This window comes from Schistocerca piceifrons, chromosome 8 (genome assembly GCF_021461385.2).
Source record: "Schistocerca piceifrons isolate TAMUIC-IGC-003096 chromosome 8, iqSchPice1.1, whole genome shotgun sequence".
Classification (NCBI taxonomy): Eukaryota; Metazoa; Arthropoda; class Insecta; order Orthoptera; family Acrididae; genus Schistocerca; species Schistocerca piceifrons.
Window position 1 is genome coordinate 372,201,672 of NC_060145.1, and position 26,397 is coordinate 372,228,068.

Sequence of the window (26,397 nt, forward strand, 5' to 3'; positions counted from 1 at the left end):
AATGTGCGCATGATTAGAGGTGATTTGCTTACCTCCATTTTTATAAGTAGACATACCTACTACATATTTAAGTCTGTTGTGAAATAAGTATAGAGTTAATGGTCAATTACCAAAGATAACTAATTGTAACAGCACAACTTATAGATACAGAAGATTTTACAGCATGCTGCCTATTGGATTTGTGGATAGCCAGTGGTCAAAATCGGGCAGCTGTGAACAGGTAACAGTCACTGTGTCTGGGAATAAAATTATTAAAAGGATCAATGTGTTTTGGTGACACAATGACTTTTGTAATCTCTTTATGTACTGTGAAATTAAAACTATTGTATAGGTTGGTTAAAAGCTTCTGCTGGGATAACATAGTGCATCTATACTTTGATGTATATTAGCAGGTGCAATATTTGCTGCAATTGTGAAGAAGTAATCACTGAATTTAGTACCAATGATTTAAATGGGTCATCACGTCTGCCACAGCTATTGCCTTTGATATCAATTTCACCTTTCTAACTGTTTTCATCTGACTGTTGTAAAATAATGGCCCAGACTATTTTTGCTCCATATATTTTTTTTTTTTCTTTTTCTTTGTGTGTGTGTGTGCAGTACATGTATCTTGGCTTTTTGGTAATATGTTGAGTACTTTGTAATATTGCTGGAAAAGGAGTGTCAATACCTTATTATGGCCTCTTTCCTGATTCAGCTAGAACTCTCTCTCTTCCTGGCACAAGGTACTTTAATTCCTAATGTTACCCATCCTTTGTCCTTACTTCTGTTTAATTTTAATCCTCATTTGCTCTAGAGAAAAATAGAGCTCAAAATTCTGTAGGAACATATTTAAGAAAGAGCTAAATTTTTCATGCACACTGTCTTCTAAGATCTCTTCCCAGTGTTCTGTCTAAACATTTAGACTGAGTCACTGTTTCTGAATACAATTTGTATCTTTCATGAACCAATCCTAACACGTGTGTTTTATTTTTAATATATGATCATCATTGTTGCATAAACCATCTATTGTTGACTTTGGTTTTAATCACCGAACATAGTAAGCCTAAAAACAAGCTGTCAACATTTTGCACTATGACTCACAATCCTTTTAAGTGGTTTTTTTTTTTTTTTTTTTACAGTGGGAAATACATCAACATCTGGTGTCTTTGATAATTACTACTTGGCATAGAATTAACTTTGAAGACCCACAAATAATGAGTTTCCAGACATATCTAAGTGGCTCACTAGCATCCCAACTGTTTCGTGGGAATGTAACATGTTTTCTGCTGACAGCCTGTAAACTATCAGTATAACAAGCTGGTGTGATTCAAAATCCATTTTTGTGGCACAGTATTCAAGGAATTGTTGAATAAAATTTTCTCCAAGATGCTTGGCCTTGGTCTTAACACCAATTACTGCATATAATGCTGCCTTCCTCTTTTTTTACTTTTCCTTTTTTCTGATCTATAACAATGTGTCTATTGCTTGTATCCACCTAAATGTACATGTTCGATTCCATTGACTTCCAAATAATGACATGATAAGCATAATATATCTACTGATTCTCCATTTTCCACTTTCTTTTTCTGTGTTGATTCTAAAATTGAACTATTTTTGTTTATAAGGCTTCTTATGTTTCAATGGAAAGCGCAAAATGAGTGTACTTTTAGATACATAGTCCTACACAATCACTTTAGATCCAAAATTAACTCTGTACTATTTTGTTAATGCAGTTACCTTAGCACGAACAACAGCCAGGGCCTGCTGAGGTAGATCTGCAGAAACTCGGGGACTTGGTTCTCCAATTCCTGACAACGATAGATAATGTTTCCTCCCAGCAGAATCAATTTTCTGGAGAACAACCTGCTGTTGTGCTACAGACAAATGTGATATGTAAGCTGGGTTCACTGATGCCAGTTCTTCCATGATGTTAATGTATGTTCTTGTAGTTACATTGGCTGTACCTTGGCTGTCACTCATCTGTTCAGCCTGTAGGGAGAAAAAAAAAGAAACATGGAAGATTTTCCTCTTACAAAATGTGGTATCTACCATACGTATGCACTGAAGGCCTACACTGGAGACAAATTACAGACAAAATACTGAAAAAGAGCAGGATAGCATCAAGTACTGCAGCTATCCACAGATGATGAAGATGATTTAGAGGGACTTAACTACAAGACTAGTAGTCCCTCTGTCCACTTGTAGTCTGTGGAAAACAGTATAAATAAGTTGTTGGATTGCTGACGTTACTAACCTTCTCGTTTTGATTAATATCTGCCATGTTTAACTCCACACCACCATCCAGGTAATACATATAAGAGGAATACACAATGGTAAGAAAAGTGTTCCTGAATGAGAGAAATTTGTTATCACTGAATATAGATTTAAGTGTCAGGAAGTCTTTTCTGAAGGTTTTTGTCTGTGGTATAGCCATGTATGGAAGTGAATCATGGACAATAAACAGTTTAGACAAGAAGAGAACAGAGTCTTTTGACAAATGCTGCTGCAGAACAGCGCTGAAGATTAGATGTGTAGATTAGAGATGGGCAACTCGTTCATCCTTGGGAACTAGTTCACTGCTGATCGTTCTTTTTTGTGAACCGTTCATATTTACTCATTCACCGTTCATTTGTGCTTGGTATATGGATGGTTCTTATGAAAAACTGAAAACTAGTAGTGTCGGTGATTGAAGGTGGAGGGCGCCAAGAGAATTCTTACACTCTTTTAGAAGTAATTTCTGTGATTCTGAAGAACCTCTCGCTTAGCCAACCATAGCCTTGTGTGGCTGATCGCAGGGAAATAATATAGGGTGGCACATGGAACCCCGGCTGCGAGTACAGACTGCTCGGCAATTACGGACAATGTGTTGCCGTTATGAGCAGATACAACAAACAGACAACAGGTAGTGAAGAAATAACAAGCTAATGCAAGCAACAATTGCAAAACAATCGATGACGATGTGTAGAGAGCTGGAGAAGAGAACATGAAAATCTCACGCAACATGTAGTCTTGTAAACTTGTTGGTGGCTGTTTCCCAACTTAATAGACCACAAGTGTCTTGTATAAAACTCTTCGTTTCGACATCCACTACATAGCTATGCAACGTTGTAAACAATAATCGTTTACACCCTATGTATACTTCACGATGTCTCTGAGTTCATAGGCGAAGTAGAGACTTTATGGAAGCATAAAATAAAATGTGGTTTTCTCATACTTGCGTCACATGCTTAGTAAAAATTAGGTTTTTATGTTGCGTTATTAAAGTTAATGCAGCAATAATAATAATAATAATAATAATAATAATAATAATAAAGTTCGCAGTAATAAAGTTTTTGGTTTGAAAGCTCCTTCCGAACAAATGTTTTTGAGATAATAAGTAAATACGATTTTATGGCAATCTATGTCTTCAAATGGAGAGGCACCGCTTTTCCTACTGAGCCAAAATGACCCACAACCCACTTCTTTTTTTCAAAGAAACCAAACTAGCAGGTAATGCAAATTGGAAACAACCAAACTTAAAAATAATTAGAGCCTTCCTAAATGTAATGTATTGTATATGAAAGATACACAAAAATCGTTTTTTATGACTTTTCTTACACTAAAAATTAAGCAAATTATTGAAAGTCAGCTGCTAAATCAAGTTGATGAAACCAAAAAATATATGAATAACAAAAAAAACTTGCCTTGTTATACGTATGTCTTTTGCTGTTCATCGATATAATGAAGTGAGCTGATATGCCCTTTCGTTACCTGAAAAGACGTACCTATTACATACAACATAATTTTTATGTAATTTACGTAACTATAAAACACTTTTTGATTACCGGTCGTGGACGCTGAATAGCCAGAACCAGGTGCAAGAGCAGTTTGAAACACATGTAAAATGAGCGAACGCAGTGAATGAAACGTACAACTGGATACTGAACTAACTAGGAGCAGTCGGCAGTGGAACTGAGACAGGTGGTCATGCGAAGAACGCCGAGTGCGGCCGAGGGAGACCGAGACTGAGACTGAGACGAGCACGAGACCGAGGCTGGAACGAGAACGGCCGAAGAGACTGCCGCAACCGAAGTGAACTAGTGAACTATGAACTGATTGTTCCTCATTCCCAGGAACTACAAGTAGACCGCCGCAACCGAAGTGAACTATGAACCGATCGTTCCTCATTCCCGGGAACTATAAGTAGACTGCCGCGACTGAAGTGAACTATGAACCGTTCGTTCTTTGGAATTCGTTCCTCTGTCCTTTCGTTCATTTTGGTGAACCGTTCCTTTGCACCCGTTCGTTCGCGAACTACCCATCTCTAGTGTAGATTGCATAACTAGTCGGGAGGTACTGAGTAAAACTGAGGAGAAAGGAAATTTGTGCACAACTTGACAAAAGAAGAGATCAGTTGACAGTACGCACTGCGAGACATCAAGGTACATCAATTTAGAATTGGAGGGAAGAATCGGAGGTAAAAATCTTAGAGGGAAACCAAGAAATGAATACAACAAGCAGATTCAGAAGGATGTTAGTTGCAGCAGTTATTGGGAGATGATGAAGATCGTACAGGATAGAGTAGCATGGATAGTTGCATCAAACAAGTCTTCAGATTGCAACAACATGCATCAGACAGTATGTTAAAATGGTGGAAACAATATGTTGAAGGGACAGAATTAGATTGTAGATTCAAGGAATAAAAGACAGTAACAGACATTGATTTGGGGTCGCACTGAAGTTGAGGGCCTATCAGAGTTAGGGTAGCAGCAAATAATACCACTTTCATGCACACTCCTTAAGCTGGTGCAATGTAAAGGCTTCAGAATTTACTTTAATATTTACTCTCTACTGAAAACTCTAAAATGGGGTCAGCAGTTGTTGCATCGTAAACTAGCAATTAAGGAAAAGGTACACCCAATTTCAGTTTCTTGCTGTGTATGTTCACTTTGCTTCACACTTTAGGAAGCAAGCTTGTAGTTTAATATTTATTTAATTCATTAGACTCATAGTACCCACATATTTAGTGTGGGATAGGGGTCAGAAGTGGACATCGTGGATATCTGATTATCGTCCCCACATTCACCCAAAATGATTTAAGGACACTATAGGAAGCCTAAAGAAGATCGACAGGCCAAATGTTTGAAATCTACTGTTGGTACAGTGCTCTAACCGATGTACCATCTTGCTCGATTCTTCCAAAAGCACAGTAAAAATGGTATAACCACAGTCATTTACTTCTGCAACTTCCATCTTTTTTGTCAAAGTGCAGCCACTATTACCTAATTACATAATGAGATGGGTGTTAACTAAAATGGGGATAAGAGTGTTGAATTTTTAGCTGGCATTACAAATACTCATCAGAAATGTAGAAGTAAAATAGGGCCACATAACCATTAAATACTTAACTCAAGCTATTAATAAAAGAGAATAAATCACAACCCATTCAGCAGTTTCATAAAAGTGCCATGATACACAACTGAAAACAAACTGAACTTGGGATGACGTCATGGTGACCACATATTCTGCAATCAAAGTGAGAAGCTCCTTATTTCAAAGGCAAGAAAGTTTTATTTGAACCCATAAATGAGACATTGAGAACATCATCTTTAGGTTACACAGAATCTTTGTAGAGACAGTCCTTTTCTCTGAACCATTTGAAATATAACATTTCAGTAGATTTGTTTCATTGAAGAATCTGATATCACTTACATGTCCTTGGCAACAAACTACTTTACAAATTAAAATACACTGAAATTAACTAACTGTGGAAATACTCTAAATACAGGCAAACTGAAAAATGGCCAAAGCTCAAGGCAATTAAAACAACTAGATTATGAAACAAAGCACACTACTCCAGTCTTCTTTGGTGAAGCATGGAAAGAATATACTGAAGAAAAGTATTGAAATAATATTTAATACTTTGAACAAGAGACAAATGAGATTCGAAAGTATTTTTTAGCTTCCAACTATTTCCATATGCAAGATGGTGTACAGCATTTAATTTCTTCGAATGATCCAAAAAGCATAATTATAAACTATTGCCTGTAGACAGAAAAGGCTTTTCGCTTACCATCAATGTACATAGTGCTTCCAAAAATTCATGAAGTGTATGGCAGGTTTCTTGAATCTGTAAAGAAACATTTTAATAAGTCAGAGAAAAAATTAAAACAAGTGGGTTGTGCAGTAAAAAAAAAAATCACACAAACATATTGAATCATGTGGTAAATTCATTCTGTGATATGTATTTGCTAGAAATGCATCAACCATTCTCAAAAAGGTTTCAACAATTTAAGACGAGTCACGAAAAGTGGGACCTAATCATAGCAATTCTGCTACACAAGCACAGGAAGCTAGGGTAAATAAGTCGCCCAGTTATCAAAAAATGTACTCTTCTTTCTCTTGTGCTTGTGGAAATTAGAGGGGAAGAGAAAAAACTAATAAATTAGAGTATGACTCGTGCGTCCTACACAATTCACAACAACCTTGCCTCAGATACCCTTTTATGTCTATCTCAGCTCATTATAATTTTTTGATGCAAAAGTTATGACCTGTATGGGTAAGTTACATGAATAACTGTCACAAAAGCAAAATAGAGGGAAAGAAGTACGTGTCAAATGTGAATTTTAAAATTTTCCCTTCAAGTTGAATGTTCAGACAAATTTCAGCCTTCCAGCTAGTCCTTGTTTAATACATCCCATGGTATTTCAAGTGGGTACCTACCAGTCATCTTCAGGTGAGCCATCAAAGACTTGCTCTGTTCTGTGATTTTGAAATTTGTAAAAAGTGATAGCGCTCAGCAAATCAAGTTGACAGATGTACCACACTTACCAGCAGTAGCACCCTCACTGGTGGAACCACTGATCTCAGCTGCCCTCTTCATTATAACTCGCTGTGGCCATTGGCGCACTCTGTTGTCTTCAATTAGAACAAATCATGGAAATGACAGGGTTCCAACTGTACAACTGGTAGCCACTGTCAGGGTTTACTGGCTTTTCTACCAGGTGTATTTCCACAGATTCTGTAATAATGGAGTCCCAGAAAGATGTTGCTATGGTCAGAATCATAGTTTCATCATACTCCACTGAATATCCTATGGAAATGCAGTGTTCAGCAATAGCAAACTTCCCTGGTTGCAAAAGGCAAGTAAATATTGACGTTAAGTGCAGTGTTCATTCACAGTGCATGTGGCCTGTCCTATATATGCCATACACACTGACAAGTATTTTGTAGATCCAGCTTTTCTCAATAACATCAACCTTCACTGATCCCAAAAGATCTGCAGGCTTAGATGGTGGATGGAAAATCACTGTCAGCTGAAATTTACCAAGGATTCTTGCTATTTTAAATGGAATGTTGCCTACAAAAGATAGAAGAGCTAAAGATTTTGGCACTAAGTTCTTCTCTTTATCCATTTCCTGATTATTGGTTTTAAATGACAGTGCCCTGTTAACCTGCCAGGTGGAGTACACATTTGTTTTTCTGGATACTTTCTTTATGTGGGTGAGCTATTTAGGCAAACTATCTACATCTGAGACAGTATGAGCTCTGTGTATGAGCGCTTTAAGCACACTCATAGATTGTAACAGGTTATGATAACTTGATATTTGCAAAGACAACTCAATAAGAGTGGACTTATGAAAGCTGAATTCGCCAGAGAGCTATCATTCTTTCGAATAACCAAGACATCCAAGAAAGGCAACAACCACCCTTCTTTATTTACGTAGTGAGTCTAACTTTGTTATGAATGGAGTTAAGGTGGTGAAGAAATTCCATCAATTTATCTTTTCCGTGAGTCCACACTATGAAAGTAGTCTACATACCCCCAAATTCACTTGGTTTAAGAGCAGCTGATTCAAGAGCTCTCTGCTTGAAATCCTCCATAAAAAGATTGGAGATTGAGACGGACAGAGGGCTATCAGTTTGAAATATTCTCGGTTGAAAATAAAATAGGTTGAGGACAGAGTATGCCGAAGTGATGTCCACCTGAAACTTTTTGCCAGTTAGTGTCAAAGAATCTGTGAGAGTTACATTTTTAAAAAGTGATACCACATCAATGCTAGGTAAAATTGCTTAGGTGGAGAGCTCCCAGTCGATAAAGCCAGATGAGTTATGGATGTGATGTGGGCATTTGCCTACCAATAGTCTCAGCAAAGAAGCATGATGTTTGCTAAATCATATGTAGCAGCTGCAATGTTGCTCACTAGTGGACACAAAAGAACACTTTCCTTATGAATTTTTGGAAGGTCATACAGTCGTGGTGGTACACAACCATCTAGTCTTAACCTCTTGAGGTAAGGAGGAGGAATTCAGTAGTGCATTAGTTTTACATTGCACATTGCCTGTACGATTGTAATCAATCCTCCTATAGGTATAATCACTTAGCAGACCATTAATAAAATAGTTGCATTACCTTTGTCAGCCTGTAGTACCAGTACATCAGGGTCCTCTGGTAGATACTGTAGTGCAGCTCTTTCCATTGAGGTTAAGTTACTACACTGAGGAGAAGCTTTCAAAAGAGTGTGGTACGGCTTACATAGGACAGACCAGATACAATGAGAAAGATACAGATACAATGCCTTTTGCAACCAAGCAAGTCCGCAACTGCTGATCACTGTATTTCCACTGGACATTCAATGGTGTACGATAAAATTGTACACCATTGAATGTCCAGTACGATAAAATTCCCCCCCTTGAACCATGGACCTTGCCGTTGGTGGGGAGGCTTGCGTGCCTCAGCGATACAGATAGCCGTACCGTAGGTGCAACCACAACGGAGGGGTATCTGTTGAGAGGCCAGACAAACGTGTGGTTCCTGAAGAGGGGCAGCAGCCTTTTCAGTAGTTGCAAGGGCAACAGTCTGGATGATTGACTGATCTGGCCTTGTAACAATAACCAAAACAGCCTTGCTGTGCTGGTACTGCGAACGGCTGAAAGCAAGGGGAAACTACAGCCGTAATTTTTCCCGAGGGCATGCAGCTTTACTGTATGATTACATGATGATGGCGTCCTCTTGGGTAAAATATTCCAGAGGTAAAATAGGCCCCCATTCGGATCTCCGGGCGGGGACTACTCAAGAGGATGTCGTTATCAGGAGAAAGAAAACTGGCGTTCTGCGGATCGGAGTGTGGAATGTCAGATCCCTTAATCGGGCAGGTAGGTTAGAAAATTTAAAAAGGGAAATGGATAGGTTGAAGTTAGATATAGTGGGAATTAGTGAAGTTCGGTGGCAGGGGGAACAAGACTTCTGGTCAGGTGACTACAGGGTTATAAACACAAAATCAAATAGGGGTAATGCAGGAGTAGGTTTAATAATGAATAGGAAAATAGGAATGTGGGTAAGCTACTACAAACAGCACAGTGAACGCATTATTGTGGCCAAGATAGATACGAAGCCCACACCTACTACAGTAGTACAAGTTTATATGCCAACTAGCTCTGCAGAGGACGAAGAAATTGAAGAAATGTATGATGAAATAAAAGAAATTATTCAGATTGTGAAGGGAGACGAAAATTTAATAGTCATGGGTGACTGGAATTCGAGTGTAGGAAAACGGAGAGAAGGAAACGTAGTAGGTGAATATGGATTGGGGGACAGAAATAAAAGAGGAAGCCGCCTGGTAGAATTTTGCACAGAGCACAACATAATCATAACTAACACTTGGTTTAAGAATCATGAAAGAAGGTTGCATACATGGAAGAACCCTGGAGATACTAAAAGGTATCAGATAGATTATATAATGGTAAGACAGAAATTTAGGAACCAGGTTTTAAATTGTAAGACATTTCCAGGGGCAGATGTGGACTCTGACCACAATCTATTGGTTATGACCTGTAGATTAAAACTGAAGAAACTGCAAAAAGGTGGGAATTTAAGGAGATGGGACCTGGATAAACTAAAAGAACCAGAGGTTGTACAGAGATTCAGGGAGAGCATAAGGGAGCAATTGACAGGAATGGGGGAAATAAATACAGTAGAAGAAGAACGGGATGAAGGAGTGAAGGCAGCAGAGGATCAAGTAGGTAAAAAGACGAGGGCTAGAAGAAATCCTTGGGTAACAGAAGAAATATTGAATTTAATTGATGAAAGGAGAAAATATAAAAATGCAGTAAGTGAAACAGGCAAAAAAGAATACAAACGTCTCAAAAATGATATCGACAGGAAGTGCAAAATGGCTAAGCAGGGATGGCTAGAGGACAAATGTAAGGATGTAGAGGCCTATCTCACTAGGGGTAAGATAGATACCACCTACAGGAAAATTAAAGAGACCTTTGGAGATAAGAGAACAACTTGTATGAATATCAAGAGCTCAGATGGAAACCCAGTTCTAAGCAAAGAAGGGAAAGCAGAAAGGTGGAAGGAGTATATAGAGGGTCTTTACAAGGGCGATGTACTTGAGGACAATATTATGAAAATGGAAGAGGATGTAGATGAAGATGAAATGGGAGATACGATACTGCATGAAGAGTTTGACAGAGCACTGAAAGACCTGAGTCGAAACAAGGCCCCGGGAGTAGACAATATTCCATTGGAACTACTGATGGCCTTGGGAGAGCCAGTCCTGACAAAACTCTACCATCTGGTGAGCAAGATGTATGAGACAGGCGAAATACCCTCAGACTTCAAGAAGAATATAATAATTCCAATCCCAAAGAAAGCAGGTGTTGACAGATCTGAAAATTACCGAACTATCAGCTTAATAAGTCACAGCTGCAAAATACTAACACGAATTCTTTACAGACGAATGGAAAAACTAGTAGAAGCCAACCTCGGGGAAGATCAGTTTGGATTCCGTAGAAACACTGGAACACGTGAGGCAATACTGACCTTACGACTTATCTTAGAAGAAAGATTAAGGAAAGGCAAACCTACGTTTCTAGCATTTGTAGACTTTGAGAAAGCTTTTGACAATGTTGACTGGAATACTCTGTTTCAAATTCTAAAGGTGGCAGGGGTAAAATACAGGGAGCGAAAGGCTATTTCCAATTTGTACAGAAACCAGATGGCAGTTATAAGAGTCGAGGGACATGAAAGGGAAGCAGTGGTTGGGAAGGGAGTAAGACAGGGTTGTAGCCTGTCCCCGATGTTGTTCAATCTGTATATTGAGCAAGCAGTAAAGGAAACAAAAGAAAAATTCGGAGTAGGTATTAAAATTCATGGAGAAGAAATAAAAACTTTGAGGTTCGCTGATGACATTGTAATTCTGTCAGAGACAGCAAAGGACTTGGAAGAGCAGTTGAATGGAATGGACAGTGTCTTGAAAGGAGGATATAAGATGAACATCAACAAAAGCAAAACAAGGATAATGGAATGTAGTCTAATTAAGTCGGGTGATGCTGAGGGAATTAGATTAGGAAATGAGGCACTTAAAGTAGTAAAGGAGTTTTGCTATTTGGGGAGCAAAATAACTGATGATGGTCGAAGTAGAGAGGATATAAAATGTAGGCTGGCAATGGCAAGGAAAGCGTTTCTGAAGAAGAGAAATTTGTCAACATCCAGTATTGATTTAAGTGTCAGGAAGTCATTTCTGAAAGTATTCGTATGGAGTGTAGCCATGTATGGAAGTGAAACATGGACGATAAATAGTTTGGACAAGAAGAGAATAGAAGCTTTCGAAATGTGGTGCTACAGAAAAATGCTGAAGATTAGATGGGTAGATCACATAACTAATGAGGAAGTATTGAATAGGATTGGGGAGAAGAGAGGTTTGTGGCACAACTTGACCAGAAGAAGGGATCAGTTGGTAGGACATGTTCTGAGGCATCAAGGGATCACCAATTTTGTATTGGAGGGCAGCGTGGAGGGTAAAAATCATACGGGGAAACCAAGAGATGAATACACTAAGCAGATTCAGAAGGATGTAGGTTGCAGTAGGTACTGGGAGATGAAAAAGCTTGCACAGGATAGAGTAGCATGGAGAGCTGCATCACTCAGGACTGAAGACAACAACAACGATAAAATTATAATGCTGACCACAGCAACATTTTTTTGAGACTCCATTATTAAAGACTCTATGGAGATACATCTAGCACTTAAGCTAATGAATCACGATAGCAGCTACCAGTTGGACAGCATGTGGAACCCCATCATCTCCATGATTTGTTCTAACTGAAAATGACAAGAGTGTGCCAATGGCTGCAGCGAATGGTAATCCAGAGGACAGCTGAGTTTCGTGGGCCACCAGTGAGGGTGCTGCCACTGGGAAGTCAACTTGATTTGTCAGCTTGATTTGATACATGCAGAATACTCGCAGCACGCTGTATATTGAGGAATGGAGCAAGTCTTTGTCAGTCTTTGATGGCTCACTTGAAGATAACTGATAGGGACCCAGTTGAAATATTGTGGCAAGTATAAAATGATGACCTGCTGTAAGCCTGAAATTTGTCTGAACAGAGGTAGGTGTCAGTTAACCTCACTAATTTTATAGGCCATTTGGAATTTGGAAAAAGACAGGATACAACAGGTGATTTTGTGTCACATCTGGAAAGCAACTGGAAAACAACAAAATAAAAATGTTTTATGCCAGACGCAGGAACCAATGCAGTTGTGAAGAGGAACATCAAAATTACAGCTCTGTTAGCTCTTGAAAGCTGTTTGTAGTTGACACAATGCTAAAACAAATAAAATGTGTGCAGAAACAGGACCCCATAGGAAACATGGAAACAACAGTCAGCGTGTTTTTCTTAATGAGTCATATCCATTCATTGCATTTTTCGATGCCTATGGTTTTTTTTTGTGGCAAGGGTATAGGAAACAACAGCGTGTGGTCTAAAAGACTGAGAGCAAAGTTATTCTGCAGTAAAATGGCAAGAGAGATATTTTGAGACATTATGAAACTTTGGCACTTTGATATTGGGGAACAAACATCAATAAGACTCCAAGTAGACAAGTTTGCTTTGGTCTCAGACATTTGAAACTGTTTAATTGAAAAGTGTTCCGTTCTGTCCAGTCTAGGGCAAAACATCACAACTGTAATAAAGGGGTTGTAAGTCCGATATCTTTAGCATCAAATTTTGCTTAGTGGGTAATGTCGTCACCAAATATCTTTTGAACAGATTTCCATACCTGGGAACTGGGTAAGGGTGAATATCGACCAGGGAATTAAACGCTTTCTGAACATATTGTTATAAAGTCTGTGGCACCATTTCAAAGAAGCAGAAGTAATGTGACAATAGATAATTTTGTCACATTTTTCCATCTATCCAACACATTAGAGACTAATATGTACAAGCTTAGGAGGTCCACTGAAATAATAAAGGAGAGAGATACCAGTATCAAAGATGTGGTATCGATAGCTACGATGCTATGGAGTAGGTGCAAGTTCTTAGGTTGGCACTACGACACCAACACCGATGACAGCGCACTCTAGCTGGCGCTGTGCAGCTCTACAAGCGCCGCTCCAGATTCTGCTCTTTTGATCCCGAGTAGACGACCAAGCAACATTGTTTCTATTTCATAGTGGGCGAGCCACCACAGATTTTGCCTTTGTAACTTGATGTACAGCTTCGCATCTACGTGCTCATCTCAGCCAAAGTTAAGTACAATTGATGTATTCCAGTTATTGTGTGGTAATATAGTAAAGCCACTTTTAATTGCAGTACCACGTGCTCTACTTCACCTGCTCCTCCTAGCTTCCTACATTCGGCCTACCCTTCAGTTTTCAGGGGCAGACCCACACACTGCCTTCCAGGCGGGATACAAAAAAGAGAATGTAAAAAATATGACTATTTGAAACTATAGTAATGAAGCATGGAGACACAGTACCTCTGTTTATTAAGTCAAGAACAAATAAGACTGTTCTTGTTCTTAATATGCTTCACTCAAAAGTAGAAATAGGGAATGATCGCAAACTTCCTGCAGCATCTGTATAATTTTATAATACACCAAAATATTATGCAGCTGTACTGGCCAAGAGAGCTAAAAAATGTAAAGGGTGTTCAACAAATAATGATAATTATATAATTTTGCATATTGTATTAGCCCAATTCATGCATTTTCTCATGGTTGTGTATGTAAACATGTCTGAAAAGTAGTAAACATGTCTGAAAAGTATGTGTACAGTGATATTAGTATTTTAGCAGTTGTCCAAGATGTTACATATGTTTTGTTAGTATCAGCGGTTTTTTATTTTGCATAAAAATGGAATCAGACTATTTTACTGTCACCAACCTACATAAGAAAAAATGATCATATAATAAAATAAGAGATATCAAGGCTCATACAGAAGATTTAAGTGTTCAAGTGCTCATTTTTACCACATGGTGTTACAGAATGAACCAACAGAGAAATAGTCTGAAGGTGTTTAGAAGAAACCTCTAACAGGCACATTGCCAAGTAGTGATGTAGATAGATTGTATTAAACGTTGCTATAAGAATAAAAATGATGCAGTAAAGGTTTAGAAATGTTAAATATTGTTTTTGGTGAGTCTGCTGTGAGAAAAACAAGGATTTACAAGAAATATGAACAATCATCAAATCATAATCAAAAAAATTTTTTCCAGATTTGTTGAATTCTGGATAAAAACAGTGGCAAATGCAAGTTGGTCATGAGTTGCCAGATTAAGTCAACAATGAAGCAGAACTAATGAAATATGACATAATAGGTGGTGCCACATTGTTGTCCGGAGATGATGCTGAAGTTAACTTTCAATTGTTAAAGTGGAAATATTTTGTGAAGTGTATCTCATGTAGACAGAGGGAAAACAGTGAACAAGTTTCAATAAGTTAATTGACAGCAAAAATACATCTGGTTTGACAGCAACAACAAAAAGCACAAAATACAGCTTTACACTTTGTACTGGTACAGAGTCCTTAAAAAGAGCTGCTATCTTAACGTCGCTTGACTGTTTCTAGTACATAGTAACACCACTATGAGCTTTGTAAAAAAATACACTTGCAGGAAAAATACCCAAGTTCCGAGAATGTTGTCCTGGTGGAATGTGTTAGATCAAACACAGGCACAGGAAAGTCTGTCCTTAGCACAGTTTAAAGTCCACAAGGGAAACAATGATGAAAGCTTGAATAACAGAGTTGGTTCCTATGATGGGCTTTGAGAGTGTCGTGAGATGATGAGGTGAGTAGCACTCACCCAGAGGCCACAAGAGGCTCTTGAAGCTGGAAGAACTGGCTCATGTAGTCCATGCACCAGCCTTTATAGCTGTTTGTGGTGGAATACACACGATACTATTCTCTTGTCACATGTTGTGCAAACAGAAATAGGTCCCTCGGAAGTGGTAGTGGTAAGTTCCTATGGGATCAAACTGCTGAGGTTTGTCCCTAGGCTTCCACACTACTTAATCTAACTTAACCTAACATACACTAAGGACAACACACACATACCCATGGCCCATGGAGGACTCGAACCTCTGGTCAGGGGAACTGGGCGAACCATGGCAAGGCGCCTCAGACTGTGCAGCTACCCCACGCACAGCCCCTCAGAAGTGGTCAGCTCCTCAGAAGTGGTGGCCTCTGTCAGGGCTGGTACCACTGCCTTGTGTCCGGTCATGATCATGACAGTGACACGGAGAACTTGTGACGCTGAGGCGTGATGCTGAGGCATGCAGGGACCATGTACGCAGCCACCCCCTTTTCCGTAGGTCCCCAGTATAGCACTCAGTATCACAAAGACCAAAAAAGTGACAAATACTTGCTGTGTTCTTCATTTTTAATGGTATAGGGCACCACAAATCCTTACCTGAAGGTTGAACTTGGCCTGGTGTGAACCACAGATTTGCAGATTTATATTTTCTTGCGACCAGATGCAGTAGCCTGTTTTTGCCGAGCACAGCTATTTTAAGTCTCCTTGTGGACAACCATTAAGCAGGAACTCCATTTCCGTGAGCTTGGGGTGATTGAAGCACTTAAAACAAGCCCTCGGACCATGCCCTTGGTAGTAATCAAGAAACCCAATGGCTCCCTCTGACTATGTAGCAATTTTGAACCAGTAATCAATGTCCAGGCACAAGTAGAAACCTATTCTATACCGCACCCATAGAAACTCATCGTAAACATTGTAGATGGAAAATATTTTTCTAAGTTGACGCATATTTGCAAAACACTGCAGTTATCAACACACCCTATGATTTACACAGATACAAGTGCTTGCCTTTAGCGGTCTCTTTCACTCCTGCAGTCTTCCAGAGAGGCCTGGAACAGCTAATCATGTTCACACCTACTTGAACTTAATTGTCATGGGCGCTACCCTTCAGGTAAACCTGCAGAATCTTTGCACACTATTTACTGCAATAAAATATGCAAAACAAGAATGCCATTTCCTGAAATGCCAGCTTTTCCAGAAGCAAGTAGAATACCTCCGGCACTTGCTAAACAAAGAAGGAATCCAGCACTCTGAGCACAACATAACAGCTACCAACTCTGTTTCACCCATGAGACTTATTATTATTATTATTATTATTATTATTATTATTATTATTATTATTATTATTATTATTGTTGGTGTTGTTGTTATTCGAAGTTCCTCCAGAAGTGACCCATGTCATGCAATCACTGAAAGGAAGTTGTTCACTAGTGGTGGACAGCCACTTCTGAGAATGCCTCCACACAGTTAAAAGAAGTTGAAGCTCACACAAAAGAAGTAGTAGAATACCTCAGGCAGATATAAAAGGAGGCATTAGCAACAGTATTTGCAATTAAAATGTTCCATGTGTACCAATTCAGGAGCAAGTTCACTTTATATTATGGACCACAAACCCAAAAAATCAAGAAATCCAAGATCTACTCCTCTATATTCGCCTTCCCTACCACAAACCTCACATGCTCATTCCATTTTATATTGCTTTGCAACTTTACGCCCAAAAATTTAAACAAAGTTACTGTGTCAAGCAGGACACTACTAATGCTGTATCCAAACATTACAGGTTTGTTTTTCCTACTTGTCCGCATTCTTCCACATTTAGAGGTAGCTGCCATTCATCACACCAACTAGAAATTTTGTCTAGGTCATCATGTATCTCCCTACGGTCACTCATCTTAGACACCTTACCATACCACAGCACCATCAGCAAACAATGGCAGATTGCTGCCAACTCTGTCCACCAAGTCATTTATGTATATAGAAAACAACAGTGATACTATCACACTTCCCTGGGACACTCCTTACAATACTCTTGTCTCTGATGAACACCTGCCATTGAGGACAACATACTGGGTTCTATTACTTAAGAAGTCCTCAAGCCAGTCACAAATCTGTGAACTTATTCCATATGCTCGTAACTTCGTTAACAAACTGCCATGGGCACCATGCAAATGCTTTCCAGAAATCTAGATATGAAATCTGCCTATTGCCCTTCATCCATAGTTCACAGCAATCATGTGGGAAAAGGGCAAGCCGACTTTTGTATGAGTGATGAATTCTAAAACTATGCCGATTCGTGGATATAAGCTTCTCAGTCTCAAGAAAATTTATTATATTCGAACAGAAAATATGTTCTTCAGCAGCAAACCAAAGTTAGGGATATTGGTCTGTAGTTTTGTTGGTCCGTTCTTTTACCCTCCTTATATACAGGGGTCACCTGTGCTGTTTTTCAGTCACTTGGGACTTTGTGCTGGGTTAGAGGTGGGTGGCCAATGCCATGGAGTATTCTTTGTAAAACTGAATTGGGATTCCATCCAGACTTGTGACTTACTTGCTTCAAATCTTTTGATTGTTTTTATATATGAGGTTTGCTCATTACTATGTCTTCCATACAGGAGTCTGTCGTGCAATTATCCTGCATGAATGATTTCTTGAATGCAAAATTTAAAAATTTGGCTTTCCCTTTGCTCTCTTCAACTGCCACAGCAGACAGGTCAACAAGGGACTGAATGGAAGCCTTAGACCACTTAGCAATTTTGGTTGGTTGGTTTGTGGGATTAAAGGGACCAGACTGCTACGGCCATCGGTCCGTTTTTCCAAATACTAAAAACACCCACAGAGAATAAAAACGATTAACAGAATAGATCACAGACGACACAGAACAAGAGAAACTTGGACAAAGACCAGACAAAACGAACTAAAATCACACAGAGTGTGACGCTGGTTGGCCGACCATAGAAAGAAAAAAGGAAAAGCCAACCACTTAGAAACACATTAAAAAATCTGTTTAAAATCGTAGGCCAAAGGCCAGAATCAACGCAAAACAATAAAATAAAACAGAAACACTCAGATTAAATGATAAAAACCCGCTGCCCGAATAAAACGTAAAACTAAGTCAGCCATAGCAGAGTCATCTGTTAAAAGGGCAGGGAGCTTGTCAGGCAGTGCGAACGACTGCCTGAGCACAGCTAAAAGTGGACAGTCCAATAAAATGTGGGCCACTGTCAAAACGGAGCCGCAGCGACACAAAGGTAGGTCCTCACGTCACAATAGGTGGCCGTGCGTCATCCATGTGTGCCCAATGCGCAACAGGCAGAGGACAACAGACTCCTTGTAAGAGACCCGCAAGGAGGAGGTCCACACACCTGTAGCCTCCTTGATGGCCCGAAGTTTGTTTCGTGAAGGCAGGGCGCGCCATTCAGTGTCCCAAATGTCCAGAATTTTGCTGCATAGGAACGCTCGCAAATCTGTCTCCGGGAGGCCAATGTCCAGAGATGGTGTACTGGTCGCCTCTTTCGCCAGGCGGCCAACATTCTCATTGCTGGGTATCCCAAAATGGCCTGGGGTCCACACGAAGACCACAGACCGGCCGCAACGCGCAAGAGTATGCAGGGACTCATGGATAGCCATCACCAGACGAGAACGAGGAAAACACTGGTCGAGAGCTCGTAAACCGCTCAGGGAATTGCTACAGATAACAAAGGACTCACCTCAGCAGGAGCGGATATACTCTAGGGATCGAAAGGTGGCGACCTGATCAGCAGTGTAAACACTGCAGCCAGCCGGCAAGGAACGTTGTTCGGAATGTTCCCCTAGAGTTAGCGCAAACCCACACGACCAGCAGCCATCGAACCGTCAGTGTAAACAATGCCAGAGCCCTGATACTTTGCGAGGATTGAAAGAAAGCGGTGGCGGAAGGCCTCTGGAGGGACTGAGTCCTTCGGGCCCTGTGCCAAGTCGAGCAGAAGGCAAGGGCGAGGAACACACCATGGGGGTGTACGCAAAGTGGTCCGAAAAGGAGGTGGAACAGTGAAAACCCTAAGCCCGGAGAGAAGCTCTTTGACGCGGACCGCGATCGTACAACCTGACCGGGGCCGACGTTCTGGCAGATGGACGACCGATTGCGGGAACAGGAGACGGTAGTGCGGATGCCCAGGCGTGCTAAAAACATGGGCAGCATAAGCAGCCAGCAAACGTTGGCGCCGTAACCGCAGTGGAGGGACACCTGCCTCCACTAGTATGCTGTCCACAGGGCTGGTACGGAAGGCACCAGTGGCAAGGCGTATCCCGCTGTGGAGGATTGGGTCAGCACCCGTAACGCAGATGGGGATGCTGAGCCACAAGCCAGGCTCCCATAATCCAGACGGGACTGGATTTACACCTGGTAGAGCCGTAACAAGGTAGATCGGTCAGCGCCCCAGCGGGTGTGGCTCAAGCATCTCAGAGCATTTAGATGCCGCCAACACGCTGCCAAATATGAGGCAGCCAAGTCAGCCGGGCATCGAAAACTACACCCAAAAACCTGTGGGTCTCCACCACAGCAAGGAGTTCGTCGGCAAGATAAAGCCGCGGCTCAGGATGGACTGTTCGGCGCCGGCAGAAATGCATAACGCGGGTCTTGGCAGCCGAAAACTGAAAACCATGCGCTACAGCCCAAGACTGCGCCTTGCGGATAGCGCCCTGTAGCTGACGTTCAATAGCTGCAATGCCAGTAGAGCTGTAGTACAGGCAGAAGTCGTCAGCATACAGGGAAGCGGAGACAGAATTTCCCACCGCTGCAGCGAGCCCGTTTATGGCGATTAAAAACAGGCAGACACTGAGGACAGATCCCTGTGGTACCCCGTTCTCCTGGACTCGGGAGGAACTATGAGAGGCCGCGACTTGCACGCGGAAGGTACGATACGACAGAAAATTGCGGATAAAGATCGGCAGAGGGACCCGAAGACCCCATCCATGAAGAGTAGAAAGTATGTGATGACGCCATGTCGTATCGTACGCCTTCCGCATGTCGAAAAAGACAGCGACCAGGTGCTGACGGCGGGCAAAGGCAGTACGGATGGCCGACTCCAGACTCACCAGATTGTGAGTGGCGGAGCGGCCTTTACGGAACCCACCCTGAGACGGAGCCAGAAGGTCCCGAGACTCCAGTACCCAATTCAAGCTCCGGCTCACCATCCGTTCTAGAAGCTTGCAAAGAACATTGGTGAGGCTAATGGGGCGGTAACTGTCCACCTCCAAAGGGCTCTTGCCCGGTTTCAAAACGGGAATGACAATGCTTTCCCGCCATTGTGACGGAAACTCACCCTCAACCCAGAGACGGTTGTAAAGGGCGAGGAGGCGTCGCTTGCAGTCCACACTTAGCAATTTTACATAGGACTAGAATTGTCTTGAGTTCTCTGCCAGATCTTTTGCTAGGGTATGACAGTGGTAGTTGTATGCTTCACATTATATCTTTTCACAAATGCACAAATCCGTATTAATCTTCACTTGTCATCATTTGTGCATTCTCTTTTGAACTGAGAGTGCAACAGCCTCTGCTTCCTCAGCATCTTCCGAATTTTGTTATTAAACTACAGTGGGTATTTTTTACACTTTATCGACTTACTAGGCACATAACTCTCCAGACCACGATTTACAATCTGCTTGAACTGTGCCCGTAATCCCTCTGTGTCCATCTTACTGGAATTAAGTGGTGTCAGTTCACTCTCACAGTGAGATGCTAACAACTGCTTATCTGCTCTATCTAGCAGAAACTCTCTCCTAGCCTTCAAGACTGATTCATTAACTTTTGTAATCATAGTTGCTATAATGACATTATGATTGTTAGCCCCATTTCTATACTGATAGTGTCAATAAGATCCAGCCTATTTGTAGCTATAAGGTCTAAGATACTTCCAATGCATGTGGGCTGCCAAGCTAGCTGCTCAAGACAGTTTTCAGAAAACATGTTCAAAAGTATTTTGCAGAACTGTCTGTCTGTACCCCATGCAATGAACCCATAGACATCCCAGTCTATACTTGGTAGGTTAAAGTCGCTTCCAACTAGTGTCGCATGATCGGGATATTGACACATTACTGACCATAGACTTTCTTTGAATGACTCTTAGAACTGTCACAGAAGAATCGGGTAGCTGGTAAAAACACCTAACAATTAACTTGGTTTCACCTACAGCTGTTAAACATAACCAGGTAATTTCACTGTCACACTTCACTTCGACCTCAATAGAGATATTTTTGTCAACTGTAATGAACGCTCTCCCTCCTATGGTCTCCAACCTGTCCTTCCGATAGAAGTTCCACAACTCACGAAATATCTCAGAGCTTCCCACTTCAAGTTTCAGCCAGCTCTTGGCCCCAAGAATAATTTGAGTGTGAGGGCTTTCCTTGAGCGTGGTAAATTCAGGAAATTTGTTCCAAATACTTCGATAGTTTACTGCTAAAATTTTGACAGTTGAAGTGTCTTTACTCTGAACGTGGTCTGACTTCCCTTGCTGCCTATCATTTGGCAAGTGTTCATCAGAGTACCTCAAACTACCGCTTATCCTAAAATATCCTCATGTGCACTCCACAAATACTCTGATACCTGAGTAGCTGTTTCCTTTGTGTAGTGCACCCCTGCCCTATCAAGGGGACTCCTACAAACCCCCACCTGATAACACAGGTCAAGAAATCTGCAGCCAAGACCATCACAGAGTAAACAAAGCCTTTGGTTGAGACTCTCCACTCAGCTCCAAGCCAAAGGACTCCGGTCAACTCTGGCAACAACACTACAAATTGCGAGCTCTGCTTGTACCCCACTTGTAAGACCAGAGTCTTCACCATCTCCTCCAGCCGTCTCTATGAACTGAGGATGGCCTCAGAACTCATGCGACAGGCATCGTTGGTGCCGATGTGAGAGAGAGCTTGCAGATGACTGCACCCTGCATGCTCAATAGTCGCAATCAGGGCCGCCTCCACATCTCGAATGAGCCCCCTTGGCAGATGTACTGAGTGCTCATTAACTTTCTTTCCAGTCCTGAATGCTATCTGCCTAAGGAACTTCACAACACACCTAACATTGGAGCTCCCGAGAACTAATAAACCCCTCCCACTGTGTGTTTGCTTGGACCCCACTGAAGCAGGCAGCCACACGTCCACTCACAGGGTGAATGGGTAAGGCGAGACATCCGGTCTCCAGATTGGTCCTCCATCTCAAGTGATGCAAACACATTACCAGCTGCCACTCAGCAGTGAGGGAAGATCCACCGTGTTGGGTACACTAGGAGGTGCCTCAGCATTCCTGAGGTGTCCCATGTGATGCTTCAGGTTCTCCGGCGCCACTACACCCTGAGGCAGCAGCCTGAAAGTAACTGACCGTAGCCAAAAGCGCATTCAGCTGTTCATGAACTGTGGCATTCAGCTGTTCATGAACTGTGGCCGGCTTGTGGCCGGCTCCTCCTGCAACTCCACCTAGCAAACTAACTGAGGAAGTAAAACATAAAAGAAGACAGAATTCCTGATATCCAACTTGCTACGCTCGTGAAGTGTTACAAATGGATACTTACAAGTTAATGAGCTACGAAGCTGGCTGTTCAGTGAGCAAATCCTGCTCTAAGACTGAATGAATTTACCCTTACAATAATGCAAGATTGAACCTCTAAACAGGAAAACACACATGACAATTAAAACACAGTAAAAGATAAATATTTAACTTGCTGCTCTGCAGATGTATATCAGCCAAGAGCTGTGGCCTGACTAATTGGCTTACCAAATAAACAGATGCCTGTCTTCAAAACAAAACAAATAAGCAACTACTGTGCTATAGACTGAATGAATTTACCCTAACAAAAAGTGAGACTAAACCACCTAAACAGAGAATCACACAGAGAATTTAAGAAACATATGAGGAAAACAAAGGAAAAGACAAACACTAAACTTGCTGCTCTGTAGATGTATACCAGCAGGGAGCTGCGGTCTGTGATTGTGACAACCTAGATGTGACTTCCAATGCATTCCTCAAAATGTATAAATGAGCATGAAGTGAGAATGCATACAATTTTTTGTAGCTAAGGTGGTATAAGTTGATCCTTGACAGTTGCAGTGGGCAGTTGCAGCATGCTGGGTGCAGCTGCTTCACGAGTCTGCCTCAATCAATAACGTAACACAATTTTGTTAAATCTCTATAGCAATGACTCAGTGTTTCATGTCTCTGTGGACAGCTACTGTTTTCACTGTTCCTTATTGTAGGAAACTTTCAACAGATCGGCTGTTTCATTTTTATGGCATTAACTGCATAGGTGCAGTTGGTAAAGCTACTAAATGTGTGCATTTACTGCAATGCTATGGGCTTAAAAGCCCTCTAATTGGCTGTGTCTTTTCTTTTGTTTTTTTTTTGGGGGGGGGGGGGGGGGGAGGGGGCAGAAGATTACAAAGTAACTAAATAGGAAGAGGTTTGGCTAAGGAAAAGGGAGAGGTGAGCGAAAAGACAGAAATTTAAGGTTAAATTTTATCCAGAGTCTCTATTACTCTCCTACTGATGGCAGATGGCTAATGAAAATTTAACCATTTGTTAAAGGTACTTCATGTCCTTTGTAGCACGTAAGATACAGATCAGATCGCACATTGCACTTGGGTTGGAAGGGGGAAGGGGGGGGGGAGGGGTGATGCAATTAATAATTTTTTCTTCGTTTGTAGTAACTGTTTTAAGTAACATTTGATTTGCCTCTTTTATTGGGTTTTACAGACATCAGCAGCTTAATGCAGTGAAGGTCGAGTTTAATGAAGGTTTATCCTGGCCGTGGACACAGAAGTAAAAACTAATGTCGTTGTAAGCATAATACAATTAAAGTACACAAGGTGTCAAAGAGATTGCACACTAACGAGCATTTTGACTGTTCTGCACATCTGGAACTTCAGTTTTCTTTTATGAAAAACTTTTCCTTTATTTGTAAGCACATTTTCTTTACACAATCGGGATGAGAAGCCAGTGGTATCCAATTACAGTACAGTGAAATTCGGCCCAAGTAGAAAATGAATAATTTGGAAATCTGGCCAAATCGTGCAGATAATTCAGCCCTGATGCATTCAATACATTTTTAGATTTTTTTCTTTTTTTAAATACAGATATTCATACTGTAGGTGCAACCACAATGGAGGGGTATCTGTTGAGAGGTCAGACAAACGTGTGGTTACTGTTACTGAAGAAGGGCTGCAGCCTTTTCAGTAGCTACAGGGGCAACAGTCTGGATGATTAACTGAGATCTGACCTTGTGATATAAACCAAAATTGCCTTGCTGGGCTGGTACCGCAAACGGCTGAAAGCAAGGGGCAACTACAGCTGTAATTTTTCCCAAGGGCATGCAGCTCTGCTGTATGGTTAGATGATGATGGCATCCCCTTGGGTGAAATAATCTGGAGGTAAAATAGTCCCCCATCTGGATCTATGGGTGGGGACTACTCAGGAGGGCATCGTCATCAGGAGAAACAAAACTTGTGTTCTATGGATCTGAGCGTGGACTGTCAGATCCTTAATCGGGCAGGTAGGTTAGAAAATTTGTAAAGAGAAATGGATAGGTTAAAGTTAGATATAGTGGAAATTAGTGAAGTTCGGTGGCAGGAGGATCAGAACTTCTGGTCAAGTGAATACAGGGTTATAAATACAAAATCATAAATACAATATAATGGAAGGAAACATTCCACGTGGGAAAAATTATATATAAAAACAAAGATGAGGTGACTTACCGAACAAAAGCGCTGGCAGGTCGATAGACACACAAACAAACACAAACACACACACAAAATTCAAGCTTTCGCAACAATCTGTTGCCTCATCAGGAAAGAGGTAAGGAGAGGGGAAGACGAAAGGAAGTGGGTTTTAAAGGAGAGGGTAAGGAGTCATTCCAATCCCGGGAGCGGAAAGACTTACCTTAGGGGGAAAAAAGGACAGGTATACACTCGCACACACGCACATATCCATCCACACATACAGACACAAGCAGACATTAATATGTCTGCTTGTGTCTGTATGTGTGGATGGATATGTGCGTGTGTGCGAGTGTATACCTGTCCTTTTTTCCCCCTAAGGTAAGTCTTTCCGCTCCCGGGATTGGAATGACTCCTTACCCTCTCCTTTAAAACCCACTTCCTTTCGTCTTCCCCTCTCCTTACCTCTTTCCTGATGAGGCAACAGTTTGTTGCGAAAGCTTGAATTTTGTGTGTGTGTTTGTGTTTGTTTGTGTGTCTATCGACCTGCCAGCGCTTTTGTTCGGTAAGTCACCTCATCTTTGTTTTTATATATAAATCATAAATACAAAATCAGATAGGGGTAATGCAGGAGTAGGTTTAATAATGACTAAAAAAAAAATAGGTATGCGGATAAGCTACTATTAACAGCATAGTGAACGCATTATTGTAGCCAAGACTGACACAAAGCTCACACCCACCATAATAGTACAAGTTTATATGCCAACTAGCTTTGCAGAAGAGGAGGCGATTGAGGAAATGTATGATGAGGTAAAAGAAATTATTCAGATAGTTAAGGTAGCCAAAAATTTAATAGTCATGGGGACTGAAATTCGATAGTAGGAAAAGGAAGAGAAGGAAAAGTAGTAGGTGGATATGGACGGGAGGAAAGGAATGAAAGAGGAAGTTGCCTCGTAGAATTTTGCACAGAATATAATTTAATCATAGCTAACACTTAGTTTAAGAATCATGAGAGAAGGTCGTATACATGGAAGAGACCTGGAGACACTGGAAGGTTTCAGATGGATTAGCCTATATAATGGTTAGAGATTTAGAAACCAGATTTTAAACTGTAAAACATTGCCAAGGGCAGATGTGGACTCTGACTACTATTTACTGGTTATGAACTGCTGATAAGCAAATTGCAAAAAAGGCGGGAATTTCAGGAGATGGGACCTAGACAAACTGAAAGAACCAAAGGTTGTAGAGGATTTCAGGGGGAGCATTAGGGAATGATTGACAAGAACAGGGGAAAGGAATATAGAAGAAGAATGGGTAGCTCTGAGAGATGAAACAGTGAAGGCAGCAGAGGATCAAGTAGGCAAAAAGACGAAGGCTAGTAGAAATCCTTGGGTAACACAAGAGATATTGAATTTAATTTATGAAAGGGGAATATATAAAAATACAATAAATCAAGCAGGCGAAAGGGAATACAAATGTCTAAAAAGGAGATTGACAGGAAGTGCAAAATGGCTAAGCAGGAATGGCTAGAGGACAAATGTAAGGACTTAGAAGCATATATCACTAAGTGTAAGATAGACACTGCCTACAGGAAAATTAGAGAGATCTTTGGAGAAAAGAGAACCACCCGCATAAATATCAAGAGCTCAGATGGAAAACC

General features: G+C 41.1%; 1 protein-coding gene across 3 annotated transcripts in view; it reads right to left on the minus strand.

Annotated features, from left to right (window-relative positions):
• Positions 1–26,397, minus strand: part of LOC124711260 (E3 ubiquitin-protein ligase FANCL) — a 126,351-nt gene that overhangs the window by 84,403 nt on the left and 15,551 nt on the right. For all 3 annotated transcript variants that reach the window (XM_047241236.1, XM_047241238.1, XM_047241237.1), the window contains exons 3-4: positions 6,035–6,091; positions 1,720–1,971 (exon numbers count right to left, since the gene is read on the minus strand). In XM_047241236.1, coding sequence (XP_047097192.1) covers positions 1,720–1,971; positions 6,035–6,091 — 309 coding nt within the window. The remainder of the gene's footprint in view (positions 1–1,719; positions 1,972–6,034; positions 6,092–26,397) is intronic.